We start from the raw sequence: 19891 nt of genomic DNA, 5'->3' as shown, positions 1-19891 counted from the left end.
GGGGGTTTATTTTGGGGGGCTCCATCGTGTCTGTGCAGGTGCCGGGGGGCGGTTTTGGGGGGCTCAGGGGAAGGCGATGGCGCTGAGGGGGGGCAGCTCCAGTGGGGGGTCGGTCGGAGGGGGGTCCCGGGGGGGTCCCGTGGGCCGGGGCCCCCCATGGTGGCCGTACTGGAACTTGAGGCGCAGCTCCCCCAGGCGGGAGCGGGGGAGGATGTTGGGGATCCACTCGATGGTGAACGGGGTGGGCTCCTTCTGCGTGGGGGATGTGTGTCCTGGGGGGGCACGGCGGGGTGGGTGCAGGCCCCCCCGCCCCTCCACTGAAGCCCCCCACCCTCCAGACTTTCCTTTAACCTCTCTTGAAGCCCCCAGGGGTGTTTTTGTAGCCCCCACTCTCTGGACCCCCTGTTCCGCCTCTCTTCAGAGCCTCCAGGGGTGTCCGTGTGTTTGTCTCTCACCCTCTGGGTCCCCCTTTCCCCCCTCCCTTGAAGCCCCCTCACCCTCTGGGCCTGCCCCCTCCTTTGCCTGCTCCTCTCCCCCTCCACTGGGCCCCCCCCCTCCCCTGGGCTCCCCCTTTTCTCCCTCTCTTTACAGTCCCCAGGGTTCCCAGGATTCTGCCCCCCCTCCCCGTGGATTTCAGGGTCCCATCCTATGGATTTTGGGATCCCATCCTGCCCCTCCCTGTGGATTCTGGGGTCCCACTCTGCTCCCCCCCCTCACTCACCAACTTTGAGGAAGGTCTGGAGCTCCAGGGGCCGCAGGGGGGGCTGTTTCTCGGGTGTCCCAAACCCCTCTCCCACGGGCTCCACCTCCACGCGGGGGGTCCGGAAGGGCTCGTAGGAGCCATCCCGGTTCTGCACGAAGCTCCTGGTGATCTCCAGCGGCAGCTGCGGCAAGGGGGAAGGTCAGGAGGGGTTGTGGGGGGCTCTGGGGGGCCGAGGGGGCTGCTCCCCCCTTACCTCAGGCGTGTCGAAGATCTGCTTCACCTGCAGGACGTTGGTGATGTGCCAGGTGTACTTGGAGAAGGTGCCCAGGGGCAGCGCGTCCCTGCGCACGAAGGCTGGGGAGGGGGGGTGTCAGGGCTGGGGGGGACTTGGGGGGCTTCCCCCCCTTTTTTCTATTTCTTCCCTTCATCTTTTGCCTCCCCCTCCCCCCACTTTTTTTCCCCCCACTTTTCCCCCCTTTTTTTGTCCCTCTTTTCTCCCTTCTCACCCTTTCTTTTTTACCCTCTTTTTTTTCCCCCTGTTTTCCCCCCGCCTCTTTTTTCTCCTTTTTCTCCCCTGGGATCCCTCACCCGTGGTGGAGTTGGGGAGCCTCTTCTTGCTGCTCCCACTGGAGATGCGCTGCTGGAGGGCATCAAAGAAGGCCTGGGGGATGTGGAACACCAGGGGCTCAGGACGCCCTGCAGGGGAACAGGGGGAGCACAGGGATCAGGGGCTGGGGGATCCAGGACCCTCATCCTGCTCGGGCCCTGAGTGTGCCTGGGGCTGATTGGATCAGCAGTGCTGGGGTCTGACCATGTTTCCAGGGAAGTATCTTGGATTTGGAGGCTGGTGTTTCATTGGGTGTCCTGTGCCCCTTGTCCCCTCCCTGGGAGAGGAACCCAGCACCCTCCTGTCCGTGAGGAGTTGGACTCTGATCCTGTTCCTCCCTCCCACCCTGAAATCCCCTGATGTCCCTTCCCTGTGCTGTCTGTGCTCCAGATGCCACCTGGAGATGCCCTTGGAGCATTTCTGTGGCCTCCTCTGGATTTGCTCCAGCAGCTCCACACCCCCACGTTGGGGTCTCAGAGCTGGAGGCAGGTGGGGTCTCACCTGAGCAGGGCAGAGGGGGAGAATCCCCCCCTCACCTTGATCTGACCTGAATCAAAGGCAGTAAAACTTCCCAGGGCACAATAAATTCCCTGCAAACCAGACAAAGCCCTGGGGGCAGTCCCTGGGTGGGCTGGAGCCCCAGAGCCCCCCTGGGTGCCCCCCAGACTCACCCTCAAACTGGTAGTGCATGGTTTGGTGGATGCGCTCCGTGACACTGGCCAGCCAGTCCTGGAAGGACAGGGACACCTGGGACTCATCCAGCACCTGGGTACAGCCTGCAGGAGGGAGGGAAGGGATGTTGGAATGTCACCCCCCAGGAGCATCTGTGGGAGCCAAACCAGCCCTTCCTGGCTGTGGGGTGGGATGGATGTGCTTTGTCTCAGGGAAAAAAGGGGAAAATGAGGGATTTGTTCTACTTTCCAGGCCAAAACTAAAGCTGAGAGAGGGAAAAGCATCAAGCAGAGGCTCCTGCCCTGGCACAGGGCATTGCCAGCATGGAGAGAGGGTTTCTCCACAGGGTTCTGAAGAAACTCAGAAGGACAGAGTTCTCCAAACATCCCATGAAAACTCAAATAAATCATAGAATCATGGAATGGTTTGGGTTGGAAGGGATCTTAAAGCCCTCCCTGCCCATCCCACGGGCAGGGACACATTCCACTATCCCAGGTTGCTCCAAGCTCTGTCCAACCTGGCCTTGGACACTCGCAGGGATACAGGGGCCGCCACAGCTTCTCTGGGAATTCCATCCCAGCCCCTCACCACCCCCCCAGGGAAGAATCCCTTCCCAATACCCATATAAATCTACATAAACCCAGAGTGGGCACTGCCAAGGGGGCCCTGGGTGCCCCCAGACTCACTGTGTCTCTTCAGGGAGGATGAGGTGACTGGTGGCTTCCTGAGGTTGCTCCTTCTGGGGCCGGGATGAGCCGGGTCTGGAGCCAGGAGCGGGCTGGTCCCCTGTGTCCCTGAGGGAGGGGTTGTCACTGCAGGAATCACCCCATGGGATCCCTGCCTGTCACCTCCTTCCTTGGGGCCCTTCTCCTCCATAACACCAACATGAGCATGGGAAAAGACCCCTTTGGGCCAGGTTGGGGTTGTTCCCAAGGCTCCACTGGCACTGACACTGCCGGATCCTAGTCCCTTGGAGCTGCATTGTTGGGGGATTTCAAATCCCACCCAATCCTCGAGCTGGATCTCAGTCCCTTGGAGGTGCTCCCAAGGGGATTTTCAGCTCCCACCCATCCCACAGACCTTCCCAGGGACACTCACCTGGCCCCACATCCTTTTTCCTCTTCCTGGCCTTGGCAGCAGCTGCCCCCCGAGGCCGTGCTGTGGATCCGGGGCCACAAACCAGCTGTGGGATCACTGCACCCTTCAGACCTGGGGACACAAATCCTGTCCCTAAAAACATCTCAGCCAGGGAACAGGGGGCTCATGTGCCCCCACAGGACCTCCCAGCACATCCCAAATGTTTGCAGGGGAACCCCCCCTCCTCTGGACATGCTCCTTTGGGGGGACATTGAGGGGAGGGGGGAATTTTATCCTGCTCCCATTGTGCCCTCAGGGGGGGTTTCCAACCTTTGGATGCCCAAGGACAGGGTGGGATGGGGATATCTGGGTGAAGTTTTTGGGGTGCAGGACACCCTTGGGGCAGTGAACCCCAGATACTGCTGCTGTGGGAGGGGTTCACAGGGAATTAACCCCAGAGGCTGCTGTGAGAGGGGGTTCACAGGTTCCAGCCCTGGAAAACAACCCCCAGTACGCCCTGAGCACCCAAGGCAGTGAATCCCAGTGGGATCTGCCCCCACCTAGCTCTCATGGGAGCACGGGGAGCTCCCCATTCTGCTCCCCCACTCTGGGAGCCAGGAGCTGGCTGCATCGTGGTGGGAATCATTCCCCGTGCAGAGGGACTGGGCAGGACACAAACCCAACCCCCAGGGTAGCTGCTGACTGGGAGCAGTGTAAGGGCTGCTGGGAGGTGCCAAGGCCCCGGGCTGGGCTGTCACCAACCCCTCAACACCCCCAAAGCCCCCGTGTGCCCCCCCTTCCCACCCCCGGCATCGGAAGCGAGGAACTCGGCGAACTCCTGGGCCAGGCTCTCGTCGCTGGCGAAGGCGCAGATGCAGGCGAGGAAGTGGATGCAGCGTGTTGGTGGGACCTCTTCCTCCTCCTCCTCCTCCTCCCCCTTGCCGTGCCCAGCGCGGGGGCTCCGGCAGGCGCAGGAGAAGCGGTGCTGAGCGAAGCAGGCGTGCAGGTAGCCCAGGCCGTGCCTCTGGCTGGCCTGGCACTTGACCACCAGCACGCTCCTGGTGACCCTCTGCACCAGCGGCCCCGTGGGCTCCGTCGCCAGCTCCCACAGGCTCTGCTTGGCCTCGGGGGGCGCCTGCAGGGAGCCCAGCACAGAGCTCTTGAGGGGCAGCGGCGTGGCCTCGGCCTGGCAGCCCAGTGCCAGCTTCAGGTGCTGGCACTGCTTGTCCTCCGCCACCACCGTGCCACAGGCGGCTGCGTGGCAGCGCCCCGAGCTCAGCTGGGTGATGAGAGTGCCTTCGGGAGTCTGGATGGCGGTCTCGGAGACCCCCAGCTCCACGAAGCAGCGGGCGTGGTGCCCGCGGTGCCGCACGGAGTAGAGCTGCGCGGGGGAGCCGGTGAGGACGCGCACGGCGCCGGGGTCGGTGCCAGTGCCGGGGCCGGGTGGGCGGCGGGCGCCGGGCCGGAACACCGTCCCACACCGCTGGTTCTTGCAGCTCAGCCCCCGCGTGCCGTTGTAGGTGCCACAGCGGGGGCACTTGCGGATGCCCCGCAGGGTGGCCTTGCCCAGGTCCGACAGGAAGGAGGGGGCTTTGGGCCTCGATGGCGGGGGGTCCATGCTCAGGGAGCTGGGAGGGCACAGAGAGGGGAAATGGGGGGGAACAGATTAGATGGCTGGTCACTGGTGGTGCCAGTGGTGTCCCAACAGTCCCTGGCCTGGGACACCCCACAGTCCCTGGGACACCCTGTCCGATCCCTCTGCCACCCTGACAGTCCCCACGTCACCCCAAAAAACATGAATCGTGGGCGGGAATGGGGGCAAGGAACGAGCCAGGAGTGGAAGCAGGAACAGAGCAGGAATGGGGGCAGGAATGGGGCGATTCCCTCTTGCCCCCCCATGTTGGGTTTTGCACCAGTTTGGCCAGTTCTGAGGACCAGAACAGCGACTTCAGCCCCTCAACCCATTCCCCCCTCACACAGCTCCCTATCCCAGTGTGACACTGGGAGGCACTGGGAGGGCTCCCCGTGACCCCCAGGAAGCTCGTGCCCGTCCCTGCTCCGCCCCGCGTCCCCTGACCCCCAGCCCGGGGCTCTCTCCCCCCAGCCCCAGGGAGGTCTCTCCCCCGCCCCGGTACCTGCAGCCCCGTTACCGCCGCCGTGGGCGCCGTGAGGGGGGGGTCCCACTTCCGCCATTCGCGCACTCTTATTGGTGTGTCAGCACCACGTGATGCGCCGCGGGGCTGCTGGGAGATGTAGTCCAAAGAGGGGCTACGGCCACACCAGGGCCTGGACTACAACTCCCAGCAGCCCCCGCGGCAAGAATTCACCACTTTTCTCTCCTTTCCCCCCAAAATTCCAACCTTTCCCCCCAAATCCCACCAGCACCCGTTCCACTCCCCCCCGTGACCAACAAAACACAGCACACAAGCTTCAGGGTTTTTTTAATTTTTCCTTTTTTTTCTTTTTTTTTTTTTTAATTTTTTTCCCTTTTTTTTTCCATTTTTTTGGGTTTTTTTTGTTTTTTTTTTTTAAAGGCTGGGCAAGAGGTAGGATTAAAAAAAGGGTGTTTTTGGCCTCTGATAGATCAGGTTTGGGAGCTCTTCTCACCTTCACTCCCTTGTAAAACACACCTGGGATATCGAGGGAATTTTACACAATTCATTAAAAACTTTATATTCCAAGAGATATTTGATATCCACAAAAAATAAGGGAAAAAAAGAAGATTTGAGGCATAAAATCACATCAAAAAGACTCCGTGTCCTACCTTTAAATAAGGAAAAGTACAAAAGTGGCCAAAAGTTGTGCAAAATTCTTCAATTTGCTCAAATATTTTACAGGAAAATGTAGAAATCAGTAAAAAAAAAAAAAAAAATCAAAGTAACAACCCTGGAGGGATTTGTCACGTTTTAGCAACAGGAATTTTGCTGTCCCAGGGTGGGAATCTTGGCTCACGTGGGGAGATGGGTGTTGTCACACCCCTTTTCTTCCCCCCATCGTAAGGCAAAACCGACCCTGAAAAACACACTGAGATCCACAAAAAATGATGTAAACGAGTAATTTATCCTCAAAAAAAACCCCCTCCTGGTGGAAGAAAAGCCAGAGGGTTTTTCCAAGAGGCTGCTTAAAAACAGGGTGTGAGGCTGAAGATGTGGCAGCTCCAGGATTCCCACACTTTTGGCTTATTTTGGGGGGTTTTACAGCTGTTTATGGTGTATTTTTCCATCGGCTCCGAGGGAAAACCTCCCCAAAAATACAAAAACAAGGATGACTTGTGCAATTCCTGCCCCAATTCTGAGCTAAGGCAGCGAAGTCCCTGCATTTGTGTTTCTAAAAAACACTGAATTTAAGAAACACATCAAAAGGAGGAAAAAACAACCAAGGCAGAAGGCGGCGATCCAGCATCTGGGTGTGGGGGGGGAAGGGGGGATTTTGTTAAAATTGGAAGGGTGGGGGCGATTTTTCCATGATTCCAACCCCTCGGATTGTGGCTCTGGTAATAAATACCCGGGTGGGGGGTGCTGGGGGGTCCCTGCCCTCAGGGGGTCTCGAAGCCCACGCGGAAGCCGGGCTGGGGGGGCACCACGGCGCCGTTCTGGCCCTGGGGGGGTTGCACTCCATAGTTGGGGCCCATCCAGGCTGCTGCCGACTGGGTCTGGCTGTGGGGGGAGAGAAGAATCCCTTAGGAACGTGGGGGGAATAAGGGAAGGGGGGTTCAATGAGGAATTGGGGCACTGAGGGGGGCGGGGGAGTCGTTCTCCACCCATCCCAAGCGCCATGTCCTGGAGTGGAACAGCTTTGAGGGGGTTGTAGGGTCACAAAGCCATTTCCCAAGGGGACAAAAAGGAGATCAAAGGGCCCCCCGAACTCACCTGAATCCCTGCTGGTTCCAGGCCTGGCCGTACACGCCATAGGTGGGCACCTGCCACCCGTTGGGCACGTACTGCCCGAGCTGGGCCCCGCCGTACCACTGCCCCCACTGCCCGTAGGGAGGGGGGTAACTCAGCTGGTTCTGTGGGAAGAGCCAGGGTAGGAATCAGGGAATGACACCTTCCACCAGGCCAGGCTGCTCCAACCTGGCCCTGGACACTGCCAGGGATACAGGCTCCCCCCTCCTGTCAGGAAGGTCCCCTCCGAGCCTCCTTTTCTCCAGGCTGAGCCCCCCCAGCTTATTTACATTTTCCAGCCCCTTAAGGAATTCCCAGCAGACACTAAGGAACTTCCCAGAGGAGCAGCCCTGACCTGCTGCACGGGGCTGACCATGTCAGGGGTCTCCTTGCCCCAGTAGCACTTCACGACGTGGCCCTCGATGGTGGTGCCGTTGACGGACACGATGGCGTGTGCTGCACTCTCGTGGGAACTGAACCTGCCGGGATCAAGGTGGGACAACACGAGCCACTCACTCAGGGAATAACAGCTGGGATAACCCCCAGGGCCCTCGCTAGCCCAGGAGGGGTTTGGGGCCTCAGAACCAGCTGGAACTGCCCCTGTCCCACCCCAGTGGATGGCAGGACGTGAGGCCACGGGTGACAAAGGGTTGGGGCTGCTCTTCCTGTCCCCATGCTGTGATTCTCCCTAAATACACTGGAAAATCCAGCAAGGAGAGCAGTCAATTCATGATGTTTTTTGCTACATGGAGCTTCACCAATAAAGAGATGGTGGTTTTGGAAAGACTCGAAGTGCTTCAGTAACTCCTCTGAGATGACACAACAGACCAAGGTCCTGTACAGTTCCAGCCGTTTTCTGGGTTTTCCCTGCCTGTTACAGCCCATAACCCCCTCCTCAGAGCAGAGGGAGCTGCTGCAGGGGGGGCTCTGAGCCTGGCAAACTCCCACCCGGGCAGACCCACCATGCCCTCGGCCCACCTACCGCACGAAGGAGTATCCTTTATCCGGGAACACTCGGATCTCCAGGATCTGCCCAAAGGGGGAGAAGGTCTGGCGCATCAGCTGCTCTGGAGCAGGAAGGACAGGGAGCAGCGTGAGGAACCCGCAGGGGCACAGGAGCAGGGGGCACAGGGGGAACCCCACGTACCTGTGAGGCCCGAGGTAACCCCCCCACAGTACACGGTGCAGTTGCTGGGGCTGGACTGGGTGACCACGTCGTCGTAGGACAGTTGTTTGGTGTTTGCTGGGAGAGATTGGACAGGGATTTTCAGTGGATCCGACAGGAATGGTGGGGGAATTATAATTATAGTCCTGACTGGCAAAAGGTTTTGAGCACAACCTGCAAACACCTCACTGAGAATCTCTGTGGAGAGACTTAAAGAGCGTTTTCTAGTGACTAAAGGGGCTTGCAGAGACCTGGAGAGGGATTTGGGACAAGGGATGGAGGGACAGGACAAGGGGGGAAGGGCTTCTCACTGCCAGAGGGCAGGGTTAGATGGGATACTGGGAAGGAATTCCTGGTTGTGAGGGTGGTGAGGGGCTGAGAATGGAATTCCCAGAGCAGCTGTGGCTGTATCCCTGGCAGTGTCCAAGTCCAGGTTGGACGGGGCTTGAAGCAACCTGGGATAGTGGAAGGTGTCCCCGCCCATGGCAGGGGGTGGGATGGGATGGCTCTGAGGTCCCTCCACCCCAACCCATTCCATGATTCCCTGACTCGGGAGGCTGGCAGGGCACCCAGCTGAGCACCTACACTCATAGGTGCTCTTTGGAGCCGGAGGTTTCCTCGTGGCCCAGTTGGTGCGGATTTGCCGTCCCCCGAGCCACTGCCCCCCCATCTGCTGGATCGCGTTCTCTGCGTCCTGTCGGGGAGAGGAGACAACAAAACCCTCTGTCAGCAACTCCTCCCCTGTGAGAGCCAAGGGAATGACAGCACCGTGCTCCTGACTGACAAAGCCCTGGCAGTGTCCAACCCAGTCCAGGGGAAGCTGTTTCTGCCCATGGCAGGGGGTGGAACTGGATGGGCTTTAAGGTCCCTTCCAACCCAAACCATTGTGGGATTCTGTGATTTATGTGGGTTTATAAATATAGAGAGAAGTTTCTCTCCGTGACAGGCAGTGAAACCAAAGCTGGAGAGAGATTGGGACTGAGAACACTCCAGTGACAATCATCCAGGCAAGCTCAAGACCGTGGCACAGCTCAGCCATTTATTGAAGAAGGAAGGATCTTTCCCATTTATTGACAAAGGAAATGAAGGGATGTAACCCACTTACTGAGGAAGGAAATGATCTTTCCCATTTACTGAAGAAGGAAAGTAACATCTTACCCATTTACTGAGGAAGGAAAGGAAGGGATCTTACCCATTTATTGAAGAAGGACACGAAGCCATATCCCTTGGACTTCCCTGTCGCCATGTCCTTGACCACCCGTGCGTCCCTACAAAGCACAAACAAGAGCCAGTTCAGCCCCTTCCAGTGCAGCCCCTCCTCGAGTCCCTGAGTCATTTTCCTCTCTCACCTCCACTAATCCTCAGCTCTTCACTGCACCAGCAACACACTCAAAGCAAAAGGCTCCTTGTCTACACAGAACTTTACTAAGGCTTTGCCAGGTAGCAGCAAAACTAAAACTTAATTGTGTAAACATGTAAATCAATGGCTTCTCTAACAAATGCCTGCACTCTACAGCTGGCTCCTGCTTCAAAACACCCTCACAGAGTGTTAAGGCACAAAGCATGGTCAAAGCAGCTATTCCAGATGGCTTAAGGCTGACATGAGCTGAATGGCTCTCTTGAACCATGCCATTTTTAAACTCTTATTTATTTGCCAGTACATTCTACCTACTCATTCCAAATATTAAATAGAAAAGAAACAAAAAAAGAAGATAGGAATTAAAAGGCATACGTCGCCTGTTAACTGAATTCTTTAATTCTTGGGTCGTTACCCCCTGTTTGGACTGTGGGCAGCTGTAAATTTTGAGAGATTGATATTTCAGAAATTAGTGAAGAAAACACTGCAGTATTCATATCTTTACAAACTACACATTACACAGCATTGGTACAACAGAGACTGGAACTACGAAATATATATAAAAAAGAGGGAAAAAAAATGAATAAAGTTGATAAAAATAAATAAGAAAACTACAACGTTTGTCCACTGTGAACTGTAGCTTGTGGTTAGCCATGGAATTCTGTCCATTCTTCAGGGACACTCTGCAAAATAACCAGAGCCCTATTATTTGGGATTGAGTTAGGAAGAGAACCCAGCTACCAGAGCTAAACCCACTGGAGGGATACAGCAGCAGTTTGGGGCCCAGCCAGCCCAGGGTGAGGTGTCCTCATCCCAGGCCACCCTCTCCTCCCTCCCACCACAGACAGGCAGGAAAAGAAACAGAAACAGCAGCAAAACCACTCAGGAAGTCATGCAATTTAGGGCTGGAGAAGTCAGAGGGGGCAGAGAAAAACCAGTGTTAATGTGGGCACAGCACTGAGATTCAAAAGAGAAGCCACAATGGAGAGAAAGTTTGTTAAGGCCTGGAGTTCGTAAGCCTAATTAAGTTTAATTATGGCACCCACAGCATGGCAGTGTCAGTGGTGCCTAACGAAAATCCCTCTCCCAATGCTACAGCAGGAATATTTGTTCTTTCCTCTGTTAGACCCTCCCTCCCTTCCCCTTTTTTTCTTTCCTTGGTCAGAACTTGGATCAAACATTACAAATTGCCAGAGAAAAGCCACTTTGGGAAGCTGAGTCTAGAGAGGGAGTGAGGGAAAAACTCATCTCTACTTACCCTCAACTGAAAACTTGGGAATAAAGACTTGAGAACAAGTGAAAACATGCACAGAGCAAGTGAAAAAGGAACCACAATGAAACGGTGTTTGTTTAAAAAAAGCCAGATGCAAAGAATTACCCAATTTCTTTCTGAGCTAATCATGCAGTACTTCAACCTCGGTGTCATTAATGAAAAAAAGCTCAGTTTGGCACCAGTAAAGATTAAAATGAAATCAATCAGGAAATATTCCATTAGCAGCACAATTCCACAGGCTGGTCACTGATGAAGAACAGGTAAAGTCAAGTCACTTCATTCAATCACTTGTTTTTCCAGGTTAAACTTAAATAAGAAGAAAATCTGGGTCATTCTGAGTTTGGAAAAAGAGCTCAAAAAAGTCATTAAGGGGAGAATTCTGCTTTTTTGGGGAAAATCTGAGTTTCAGCTTGGATGGTTCGTTTGAGCCAAGGCAAACCACGAGTGTTCTGTGTGTCAGCAGCACGAGCACCACTCCCCATCACCACCATCACACGGGGAGAGCTCTTCCAGGGAAAAAACTCTTCCAGGAAAGATGGGACAACAGGCCTGGCCTCAGATTCAGGGGCAGGAGGGAGCTTAGGGGTTTATTTATGGAATGTGTGTCCACTGAGCTGTCACCTCTGATACCCAGGGAGGGGGAAACTCTCTCACTGCCCGCTCCTGCCTCCTTCTCCCATCATTCCAGCCTATCCCTTCCATCCAGCACATCTGGCCAGAGGATGAGAGCATGAACTGCCTCCTTGGAGCCCTCCCTCTGCACTCCCTGGTGACCATTAGCTGCAGTCAGGCATTGGGGATGTCTGAAGCAAGACCACACACAGATAAATTTTAAACCTTCTAATAAAAGGAAATCAAGCTGGCATTAAAAGAGGAATAAACTGGACTCTTGAGGGGTAAAAAAAAAATAAAACAACAAAAAACAAACTTACTTCAATTAAATGCTTCACTACCCAACACTCCAAAGCACTCTATGTTCTTACATCACCATCAAGAAACTCCAATGTCCAGTACAGACAACACTACAAGGAAAATTAATGGTTTACGTTTGGAGGACGGAATGAAGGAACTGCTCCTCTCTCTGCTACACCCTGAGTAGGACAGACTGGCAGGGAGGGCTGGGACCAGCTCAGCTCCCTGACCCATCTGTGGGGCCCTGGGTCAAGGGCTGATGCTGCCCCAGTGCCCCAGCGAGCCTTGTGCTCAAAAAAGGTTCATTTTGTGGGAAATGGGGATTAACTCCATAAAAAACATTGGCTATGAGTGGCTGGCACCCCAAAAATCCAGAGTGCAAACTGGGCTGAGAGGGCCAGGGAAACGCACAGCCCGGGTTGAAGAGTCTGGATTTTCCAGTGTTGCTTTGCCAAATGAGGCAAGGAGGATAAAGCCAAAGCAAGCTGGACACGACTGCTCCAGGAAAGCAGAACAAACTGGGATAAAGGATTCGGGTGAGAGGCTGCTGTGTGACCAGAGGAGTGTGTGTCCCTGCCCTGCACAGTGTTACTTACTCACACACAAAGCTGCCTCCACTTGGGAGAGAGAGCTTGGAGATTATGTGCCCTAAAAAAGGACTTACGATATTCTTCCAAAGGGGGCAAAGGCTGCTTTGATGTCTTCAGTTGTGATCTCTGGACTGAGGTCTCCCACAAAGACATGGAAATGGTCTTTTGGGGAAAAAGAGAAAGAAGCACTTAATGGTTGAACAACTCTGTACAGAGTAGAGTAAAAAAAAAAATAAATTAAGAAAACCTTTATTAAAACTCCAGCTATTATTAAAAATACATTATTAAATACAACAAAAATACCTAATAAATACCACAAAAAAAAATTAATAATCAATTAATATTCAAACATCTTCTACATGAAGACCAGAGTTTGCTGTGGAACAGAATTCACTGCTGTTCTCTGTGCTTGGCAGTGCTACAAGTCAGTGATTTGAAGGACACTGCAGCCACTTTTGTATCTTGAATTTTACCAGCTGCTTTTAAGACCTGCCAGCATTTACTGTACAAATCTGAAACTATTTACTTAATGTGTCCAGATTACACAAAAATTTTTCTCTTCCTATGCCAGCATTAAGCTGTGACATAGAATTATGGAATCATGGAATGGTTTGGGTTGGAAGGGACCTTAAAAACACCCAGTCCCATGCCGTGCCATGGACACCTTCCACTATCCCAGGCTGCTCCAAGCCCTGTCCAGCCAGGCCTTGGACATTTCCAGGGGTGGGGCAGCCTTAGCTCCTCTGCATGTGGCAGGAGATCACTTGCTCCTTGAAGTCCCATAAGCTGGAATGCTTCAAGAAATGCAGGAGGGATTTTGATCCTACCCACAATGTCTGGGTTATCACTGCAGGTCATAAAGGACAGATCAAAACAACCCAGCTTAATAGTTTGCCAGGAAAGGAGGAAAACCAGTCCTGAATCTAAGGAGTTTTCCACCACAGTCACTGTGTCCCCCAGATCTGTGCTACAGCAGATACCAAACTCCAGTCCACTCAGATGCTGCCGTGGTTTACCCTCACCAGCCTGCAGGAATTCCAAGGGAAGCCTTTCCATAAAAAATAAATGGAGAACAAAACCAAACCAAACCAAAAAACCAAACACAGCTTCAGGTGGTTGGTGAAGACCCTGTAGATATTTCCACTTATGTTTAAGAAGACACAGTTACCTTGTGAACGCTGTGCTGGCAATGGAACTACCTGATGGCAAAGATCAGATTTCTTCTTCAGTTTATTAAGACAAAGACATTAATTAGCACTACAATAAAAACATTCCCACAAAGCACCGTTTGATGTATTTATGTTTAAGAACTTGTACAACTCAGGCATAAGTGGCACTTACTGCTGGTGTCCTTCTTCTGGCTGCTGGGGGTGGTGGCCCAGTTCACTTTGACCTCCTGCAAATGGAAGATCATTAGATCCTGGAATTCACAACTGAGCTCAAGACACCTCCAGCACTTAATTCTGACCCTACAGAGCTCCCCATGGGCAAGGCTGGGGTGAAAGGTCAAGTTTAACACATGTTTCTAGGGAGAGGGCTTGTTCTTAAGATTATTCTGAGGGCTGGAGCAGCTCTGCCACGGAGACAGGCTGGAAAAGCTGGGGGTGTCCAGCCTGGAGAAGAGAAGGCTCTGTGGAGACCTTAGAGCCCCTTCCAGTGCCTAAGGGGGCTCCAAGAGCTGGAGAGGGACTTTGGACCACGGGGAATGACTTCCAAATATCTTACAGGGAAGTGTCAAGAGGACGGGGACAGACTCTCTTCAGTGGTGCCCAGTTACAGGACAAGAGGCAATGGGCATGAACTGAAACGTGGGAATTTCCACCTGAATATGAGGAAAATACGATGGAAAACTTTCCTTTGAGGGTGACAGAGCCCTGGAACAGGCTGTGGAATCTCCTTCTCTGGAGACATTCAACCCCTGCCTAGACAACACCCTGTGCAACCTGCTCTGGGTAAACCTGCCTTGGCAGGGGGGCTGGGTGGGATCATCTCCAGAGGTCCCTTCCAACCCCAACCACTCTGGAATTCTGTGGGCGTTCCTCCCTCCCAGTTCCACATTCCCACCTCCCTCTGCCTTCTTCCTCCAACAGTCTGAACTCCTCTTCCCAGTCTGTTAAAATCTCTGTCCCAAGGGAGTGTCTGACAGCTCCAGTGTGTCTCCAGTGGAATTGTGCCCTGGATCCGCCCTCCCCACCCCGGGAACAGCCTGCTGTCCCCTCACTCACCCGCAGCCAGGGCAGCTTACCTTACCCATTATCTTCCTGCCGTTCATGGCCGCCAGCGCGGCGGCCGCGTGCCGGTGCTCGTAGAACTCCACAAAGCAGTAGGGATCGTTTCCAGCTGTCTGAGACAACAGGCAAACCCAGGGTCAGGGGGCAAACCTCCTCAAGCTGCACTCCGGCTGCTCTGCTCAGCTCCCGATTCCTCACCCTCGGCATCCCCACGTGGACAGGCTTTTTCATTGCACAGGGACTGCATTCAGGGACTGACAAAGCTCTGCCTTACAAAGTTAAAATTATGGCAGAGAATTGTCAAAATCTCATTTACAATCCCCCCACGGTTGAAGTTGTTCACTCTCACTCTCACCATGTCCACCCAGCCTTAAATTCACACCAGGTACAAAGCAGGAATGATTCCAAAAGCACACAGCAGCACTTCCAGGCCTATTACACCCTTTAACTGGTCGTGCCCTTTTTCCAGGGGAATTCCCAGACACACAAGCACGGCCTGAAGCCATGAGGAACATGGCAGTCAGTGCAGGCTCTTACATCCATGATCATCTTGCAGTTTTTGCATGGTCCGATCTGGCTGAAGAGCTGGAGGATCAGAGCCTCGGTCACGTCCCTGGACAGGTTCCCCACGTACCTGAGGATCAAACACAGCACAGACACCGGGGTTGGTCACACTGGGAGCTGCAGGGGGCTCTGGGCAAGGGCCTGCAGGGACAGGAAAAGGGGGAGAGCTTCCCCCTGACAGAGGGCAGGGTTAGATGGGATATTGGGAAGGAATCCTTCCCTGGGAGGGTGGGGAGGGGCTGGGATGGAATTCCCAGAGAAGCTGTGGCTGCCCCATCCCTGGAAGTGCCCAAGGCCAGGCTGGACAGGGCTTGGAGCAACCTGGGAGAGTGGAAGGTGTCCCTGCCCCTGGGATGAGCAGGGATGGCTTTAAGGTCCCTTCCAACCCAACCATTCTATGATTCTACTATTTATTCATATTTATTTGAACTTATTTGGGTTTGTATGGGATGTCTGGAGAGGAAGGGTCAGTCCAACGGGGCAGCCTGGTCTAGTGGAATGTGTTCCTGCCCATGAAAGGGGGGGTGAGATAAATTGGATTATCTTTAAGGTCCCTTCCAACTCAAATAACTCCACGACCCTGTAACTCCATGAACTCAACCCACCAAACTGATTTGGTGCACAGAAATGGCAGTTCTGGTATCTGTACAACATCATCATTCCCCAGCTGCCCCAACAGCTCAGGCTGGTGTTTGTCAAGGTTGTTACACAACATTTGGTCCGTTTCTTTCAAAGGCCTCAGGTTTTGGAAGCATCAGATCTGCGTGAGACCACAGGCCAACGTGCTCGAGTGCACAAACACAACCTCAACCCCTGCTCCCATCTGGGATTTTGGCTTTCTCAGACCCCCATGAACCACAGGTGGGTGTTTTTGTTGTTGTTGTCAAGCCCGAGTCACGAGATTTTTATAAAAAGCACAGCGAGAAACCTCAGCCCCCGAGGTGTGGCAGCAGCTTCCCACGAAGGAATGTTCTGTGGGCAACCTCTGCCACGGGAATCCTGGACAAATCCCACCACCAAAACCACCTGGGTGCACCTGCAACCCCCCCACCTGCTGCCAAGAGGTGTAAAGGTGTTGTCAGAAAACAACCAGGCAGCAACAACAGGGGCTGCTCGTGCTCCTGGTGTTGACACAAGGCCGGGAACCTGCCAGAGGGATGAGCTCCAATATTTGGCTAAGCAGACAATGTGGGAAGGAGACACAGAGCCTGTTTTGCTGCCAGAAGTGATAAATACAGGAGCCCTGTGTTAATAATTTGGACAACTATTTTAGAGAGGAGTCAGGAGTGTATTTTAAAATCCCCAGACAGACCTTCACAGGCATCGTCTTGCTCTGAGTGGTTCCTGCACTTCTGGCAAGTTTCCTTAAGCCCTAAAACCTTTGAAAAAGGAGGGATTGGTGCACTTCATTAAGGTAATTAACCAGGACATTATCCCCCACATCAAGTTCAACCAAGAGTCAGAATCACAGAATCATTTTCTTAGGAAAGACCTCATCAAGTCCAACCTTTGACTGACCATCACCTTGTCAACCCAATCAGACCTAGAAAGGCCTCTTTTTTCCTCCCTCTTTTTTTTCAACATTGTCATCCTTTGGATAATGCATAAACTGAGCCCCACGTGACCTTCTGGGTCCAAATGAATTAATTTGTGACTGAGAGTTCCCCAAACAGGGTGCCCACACCCCAACCTCTGCGCTCACAGGAGGAGATCTCAGTCCTGTCTCTTCCTGCACCTTTCCCATCCTTCTCTTTCCTGCTAATTGGAAGAGAATCCAATTAATGAGTTGGTTGGTGACTCTCTGCAGATGAAGGCCTGTATTTTCCAACTTTATTCACTGCCTGTGGCTTCCTTAGAAGTAAAACCCAACCACTGCCAGCACTTCTTTCAGACACACAAACTGAATTAGGACACACAAGCATCCACGGACTTCCATGGAAAACACAAACAAGACAACTTGGTCACTTCAAACCCATCTCGTAACCACTCTGCAGATCCTCAATCTGCTGGTGAAGAGTGGTTTTCAAGGAAGGGAGAACAAGCTGCCTCTCCAGGAAATCATTTACATAAAGGGAATAACAGCTCCTAAAGGATCTACACCCCCTCACAGACACGGGTTATGTGGAAACGGCAAAACCAAGGTGTCACTTGCTATAACGTCTGGGATCTATTCCAGAAAAATGTCTGAAATGTGCTAAAGGAAGGAAAGGAACAGGGACGGGGGTGCAGAGGGCTTTGGAGGCCCCTCATGATGTCACACAACTGAGGGAGCCCCAAAATCCACACCCAGGTGGGGTTCCTGGAGCAGAAATCCTACAGAAATCCTCGTGTAGACATGGATTTAACACCCACTTTGGCCCCCAGGTGCAAAGATCACCTTCAGCTGCACTTTCTGCCTTCAACTGCTCGTTCTAAACGTGCCCTGTGACACCCAGCTCGTGACAATCCCCTCTGTCATCTGAGAAAGTCACTGGGAGGTGCCACAGGAATCCCATCCCAGGGTGTTGCTCAGTCCTCAGCTGTGCTCAGAACCCAGCTGTGTTTAAGGTCGGACTCAATGATCCCGGAGATCTTTTCCACCCTCAGTCATTCCACGTCTGTGCCACAAGCTGCACGTGCTCCAGGACAGGGACCTCATTCCCTCGGGAACACACCGAGACCACCAGGCTCCACACAACCATTGGGATGGGGGGGAACATCTTCCTAAATAAACACAAAACACGCCAACAGGTCTGACCATGTTTGCTGATGCCAAGAATAGCTCCCAAAATGTGGGAAGACAACGGGATTGGAGGAGCAGACAGAGTGGTCACTGCCTAGGAGAGCTGGGGTGAGGCACCTCAAGGGCTTGTTTTCCTGTGGTCACTCAGCCAAGTTGTTTCTCAACCCCTGGGGAGGTGCAGCAATCCAAGGGCACAATGTTCCCTCGCCTTGGAATGATTCCCTCTCCCTCCTGCCTTTGCTCCTGCACTGGAGAATGAAGCTGGCAGAGGTCAGATGGAAAGACTGGAGGCTGATTTCCCTGATCTGTACAAGGGATACCACTCCAGGTAACACCTGTCTGGGAAAAGGAGGGAAACACACAGCTCAGGTGTGCACAGGAGCTCTGGGAAACAGCACCAGGGGTGCACAGGAGCTCTCCCGTGCCTGGAAAAGTGTCAGGTGTCCACAGCACCACCACCTTTTCCTAATACCCAATGTAAACCTCCCCTGACACAGCTTCATAACTAGTTCTTTGGGAAGTAACAGGCTCAAGGCGTGCTTTGAACACTGGGGCAAACAATGGATTCATGGGCACCTCCTGGGTATTTCCTTGGAGCTGCTGATCGTGGCACTGGGGCTCCAGCTGTTTCCCAGGGCAGTGCCCACATTCCCTGGGAGCTGGTGGTGCCACATGCTCCAGAGATAGTAAAATCCAGCCAGATGCTCACAAAATGCACATGGAGCATGTAGGATGATAGGATCGTCATCATGGAACGGTCTGGGGTGGAAGGGACCGTGATCATCCAGTTCCGTCCCCTGCCACGTGCTAGGATGGACTGGGGAGGGCGGACACATCTTCCAGACCCCCTTTTCCTCCAGAAGTGAGCTGGAGGCCCGGGATAACACCCGGATCGCGGGGCAGGACGGCGGTGACCAGCACTGGGAACCGGGAAGGGGCAGGAACACCGCAGGGGGCGCCGGGTACCCCTTAGCCCCAGGCGGGGGTCGCTCCCCCAGCACTGCGGGCAGCTGAGGGCCCGCGGCGGAGCCCCAGCGGCACCGCCGGTGCCTGAGGGGCCCCTCCGCGAGGCGACCCCGGGCCGCCCCTCCCCGCGGAGCCGGGAACAATAGGCGGTCTCGCCCCCTCCCCACTCACAGGGTCTTGGGCATTTCATCCTCCATGGCGCCGCCGCCGCCCACCCCGGCTCTTCCCGCCCGCCGGGGCGGCCCCGTGAGCCCTGGGCAGCCCGGGCAGCCCGAGCGGCGCCGGCCCCGCCGGCGGACGGTCCCGCGGCAGCTCCTCGCAAGATGGCGGCGGGCGGGCGGGCTGAGGGGACTGGGGGGGGCGGTGGAGGGGCGGGAACGCGCGTGCGCGGAGAGAGCGCGGGAACGGAGCGGGAGCGCGCGTCCCGCCCGCTGCCAATCTGCGCGTGCGCGACAGGTGACGGCGGGGACGATTAAAAACAGAGGGGTTAAAATGAAGGGATTGAAAAGTAAAGGAATTGAAATACGGGAACTAAAATAGAGGAGTTTCAAATGAAGGAGTTAAAAGTGTATAGTTAAAAGTAAAGGGGTTAAAAGTGGGGTGAAAAGGGACATCGGGTCCCTGGGAACGGGGGTATCGAGGTAGAGGGTGGGAAAAGAAAAATGAAGGCGTTAAATAATTAAAAGAATTAAAAGCAAAGGAATTGAATTGAAAGTAAAGGAATTCAGAGTGAATGGAGTAAAAGTAATTCGGCGAAGAATTAAAGATCAAGGGACTATAAAACTTCAATGCGCCGCCCGGGAATCGAACCCGGGTCGCAAGAATGGGAATCTTGCATGATACCACTACACCAGCGGCGCGGTTGGTGTAACTTCCCCTCCCGGCCCCTCATCATCCCAGCGGCTTCCGGCCCTGCGCCGGCTCCCGGCCCGCCCCTCGCCCTTCGGCCGCGTCCTGCGCCCGGGGCCGGCGCCATGCACGGCCTGTGCCCGCTCCTGCTGCTCCTCGCCGCGCTCTGCCCGCCCGCCCGCGGCCGCCGCGATGCGCCCGCCAGCATCGGTGCGGCCGGGGAGGGACCGGGGGCGAGGGGAGCGTGAGGGGATGTGAGGGAGGGGCCCGTGAGGGGATCTGGGGGGCGTGTGTGTGAAGGGGGTGTCCATGGGGGGAT

General features: G+C 54.5%; 3 protein-coding genes and 1 non-coding gene across 7 annotated transcripts in view; 1 reads left to right on the top strand and 3 right to left on the bottom strand.

Annotated features, from left to right (window-relative positions):
• On the bottom strand, positions 1 to 5276 carry CUNH2orf42 (chromosome unknown C2orf42 homolog). Its single transcript, XM_027669790.1, has 9 exons — positions 5195 to 5276; positions 3864 to 4687; positions 3081 to 3191; positions 2669 to 2776; positions 1982 to 2086; positions 1292 to 1399; positions 957 to 1057; positions 722 to 884; positions 1 to 272 (listed from the first exon to the last, which is right to left on the bottom strand). Exons 2-9 carry the CDS (start codon positions 4675 to 4677, stop codon positions 64 to 66), a joined length of 1719 nt encoding a protein of 572 aa, XP_027525591.1. The 5' UTR covers positions 4678 to 4687; positions 5195 to 5276; the 3' UTR covers positions 1 to 63.
• Positions 5277 to 5558: 282 nt separating this feature from the next.
• On the bottom strand, positions 5559 to 18997 carry TIA1 (TIA1 cytotoxic granule associated RNA binding protein). 4 transcript variants are annotated; one of them, XM_027669759.1, is made up of 12 exons: positions 18895 to 18997; positions 15009 to 15105; positions 14486 to 14584; positions 13582 to 13636; positions 12315 to 12402; positions 9301 to 9376; positions 8694 to 8802; positions 8091 to 8186; positions 7926 to 8010; positions 7299 to 7422; positions 6929 to 7068; positions 5559 to 6715 (listed from the first exon to the last, which is right to left on the bottom strand). In XM_027669759.1, the coding sequence occupies exons 1-12, from the start codon at positions 18918 to 18920 to the stop codon at positions 6595 to 6597; spliced, it is 1116 nt and encodes a 371-aa protein (XP_027525560.1). In that variant the 5' UTR covers positions 18921 to 18997; the 3' UTR covers positions 5559 to 6594. The 4 variants fall into 4 exon arrangements, with proteins under 4 accessions (XP_027525560.1, XP_027525561.1, XP_027525563.1 ...); XM_027669760.1 differs by having other exon boundaries at positions 14486 to 14580; positions 18895 to 18982; XM_027669762.1 differs by lacking the exons at positions 12315 to 12402; positions 13582 to 13636; positions 14486 to 14584; positions 15009 to 15105; positions 18895 to 18997 and adding an exon at positions 11671 to 11760.
• Positions 18998 to 19512: 515 nt separating this feature from the next.
• On the bottom strand, positions 19513 to 19583 carry TRNAG-CCC. The gene has a single exon. It is a non-coding gene; the product is annotated as a tRNA-Gly (tRNA).
• A 114-nt stretch (positions 19584 to 19697) lies between these two features.
• PCYOX1 (prenylcysteine oxidase 1) overlaps positions 19698 to 19891 on the top strand; it is a 4788-nt gene continuing 4594 nt past the window's right edge. The window contains exon 1 of the mRNA XM_027669765.1: positions 19698 to 19782. Coding sequence (XP_027525566.1) covers positions 19698 to 19782 — 85 coding nt within the window. The remainder of the gene's footprint in view (positions 19783 to 19891) is intronic.

The sequence above is a fragment of the Corapipo altera genome, unplaced genomic scaffold (assembly GCF_003945725.1).
Source record: "Corapipo altera isolate COAL_440 unplaced genomic scaffold, ASM394572v1 227, whole genome shotgun sequence".
Lineage (NCBI taxonomy): Eukaryota > Metazoa > Chordata > Aves > Passeriformes > Pipridae > Corapipo > Corapipo altera.
The sequence above is the reverse complement of the archived record's forward strand: the minus strand, read 5'-3'. Positions and strand labels throughout refer to the sequence as shown.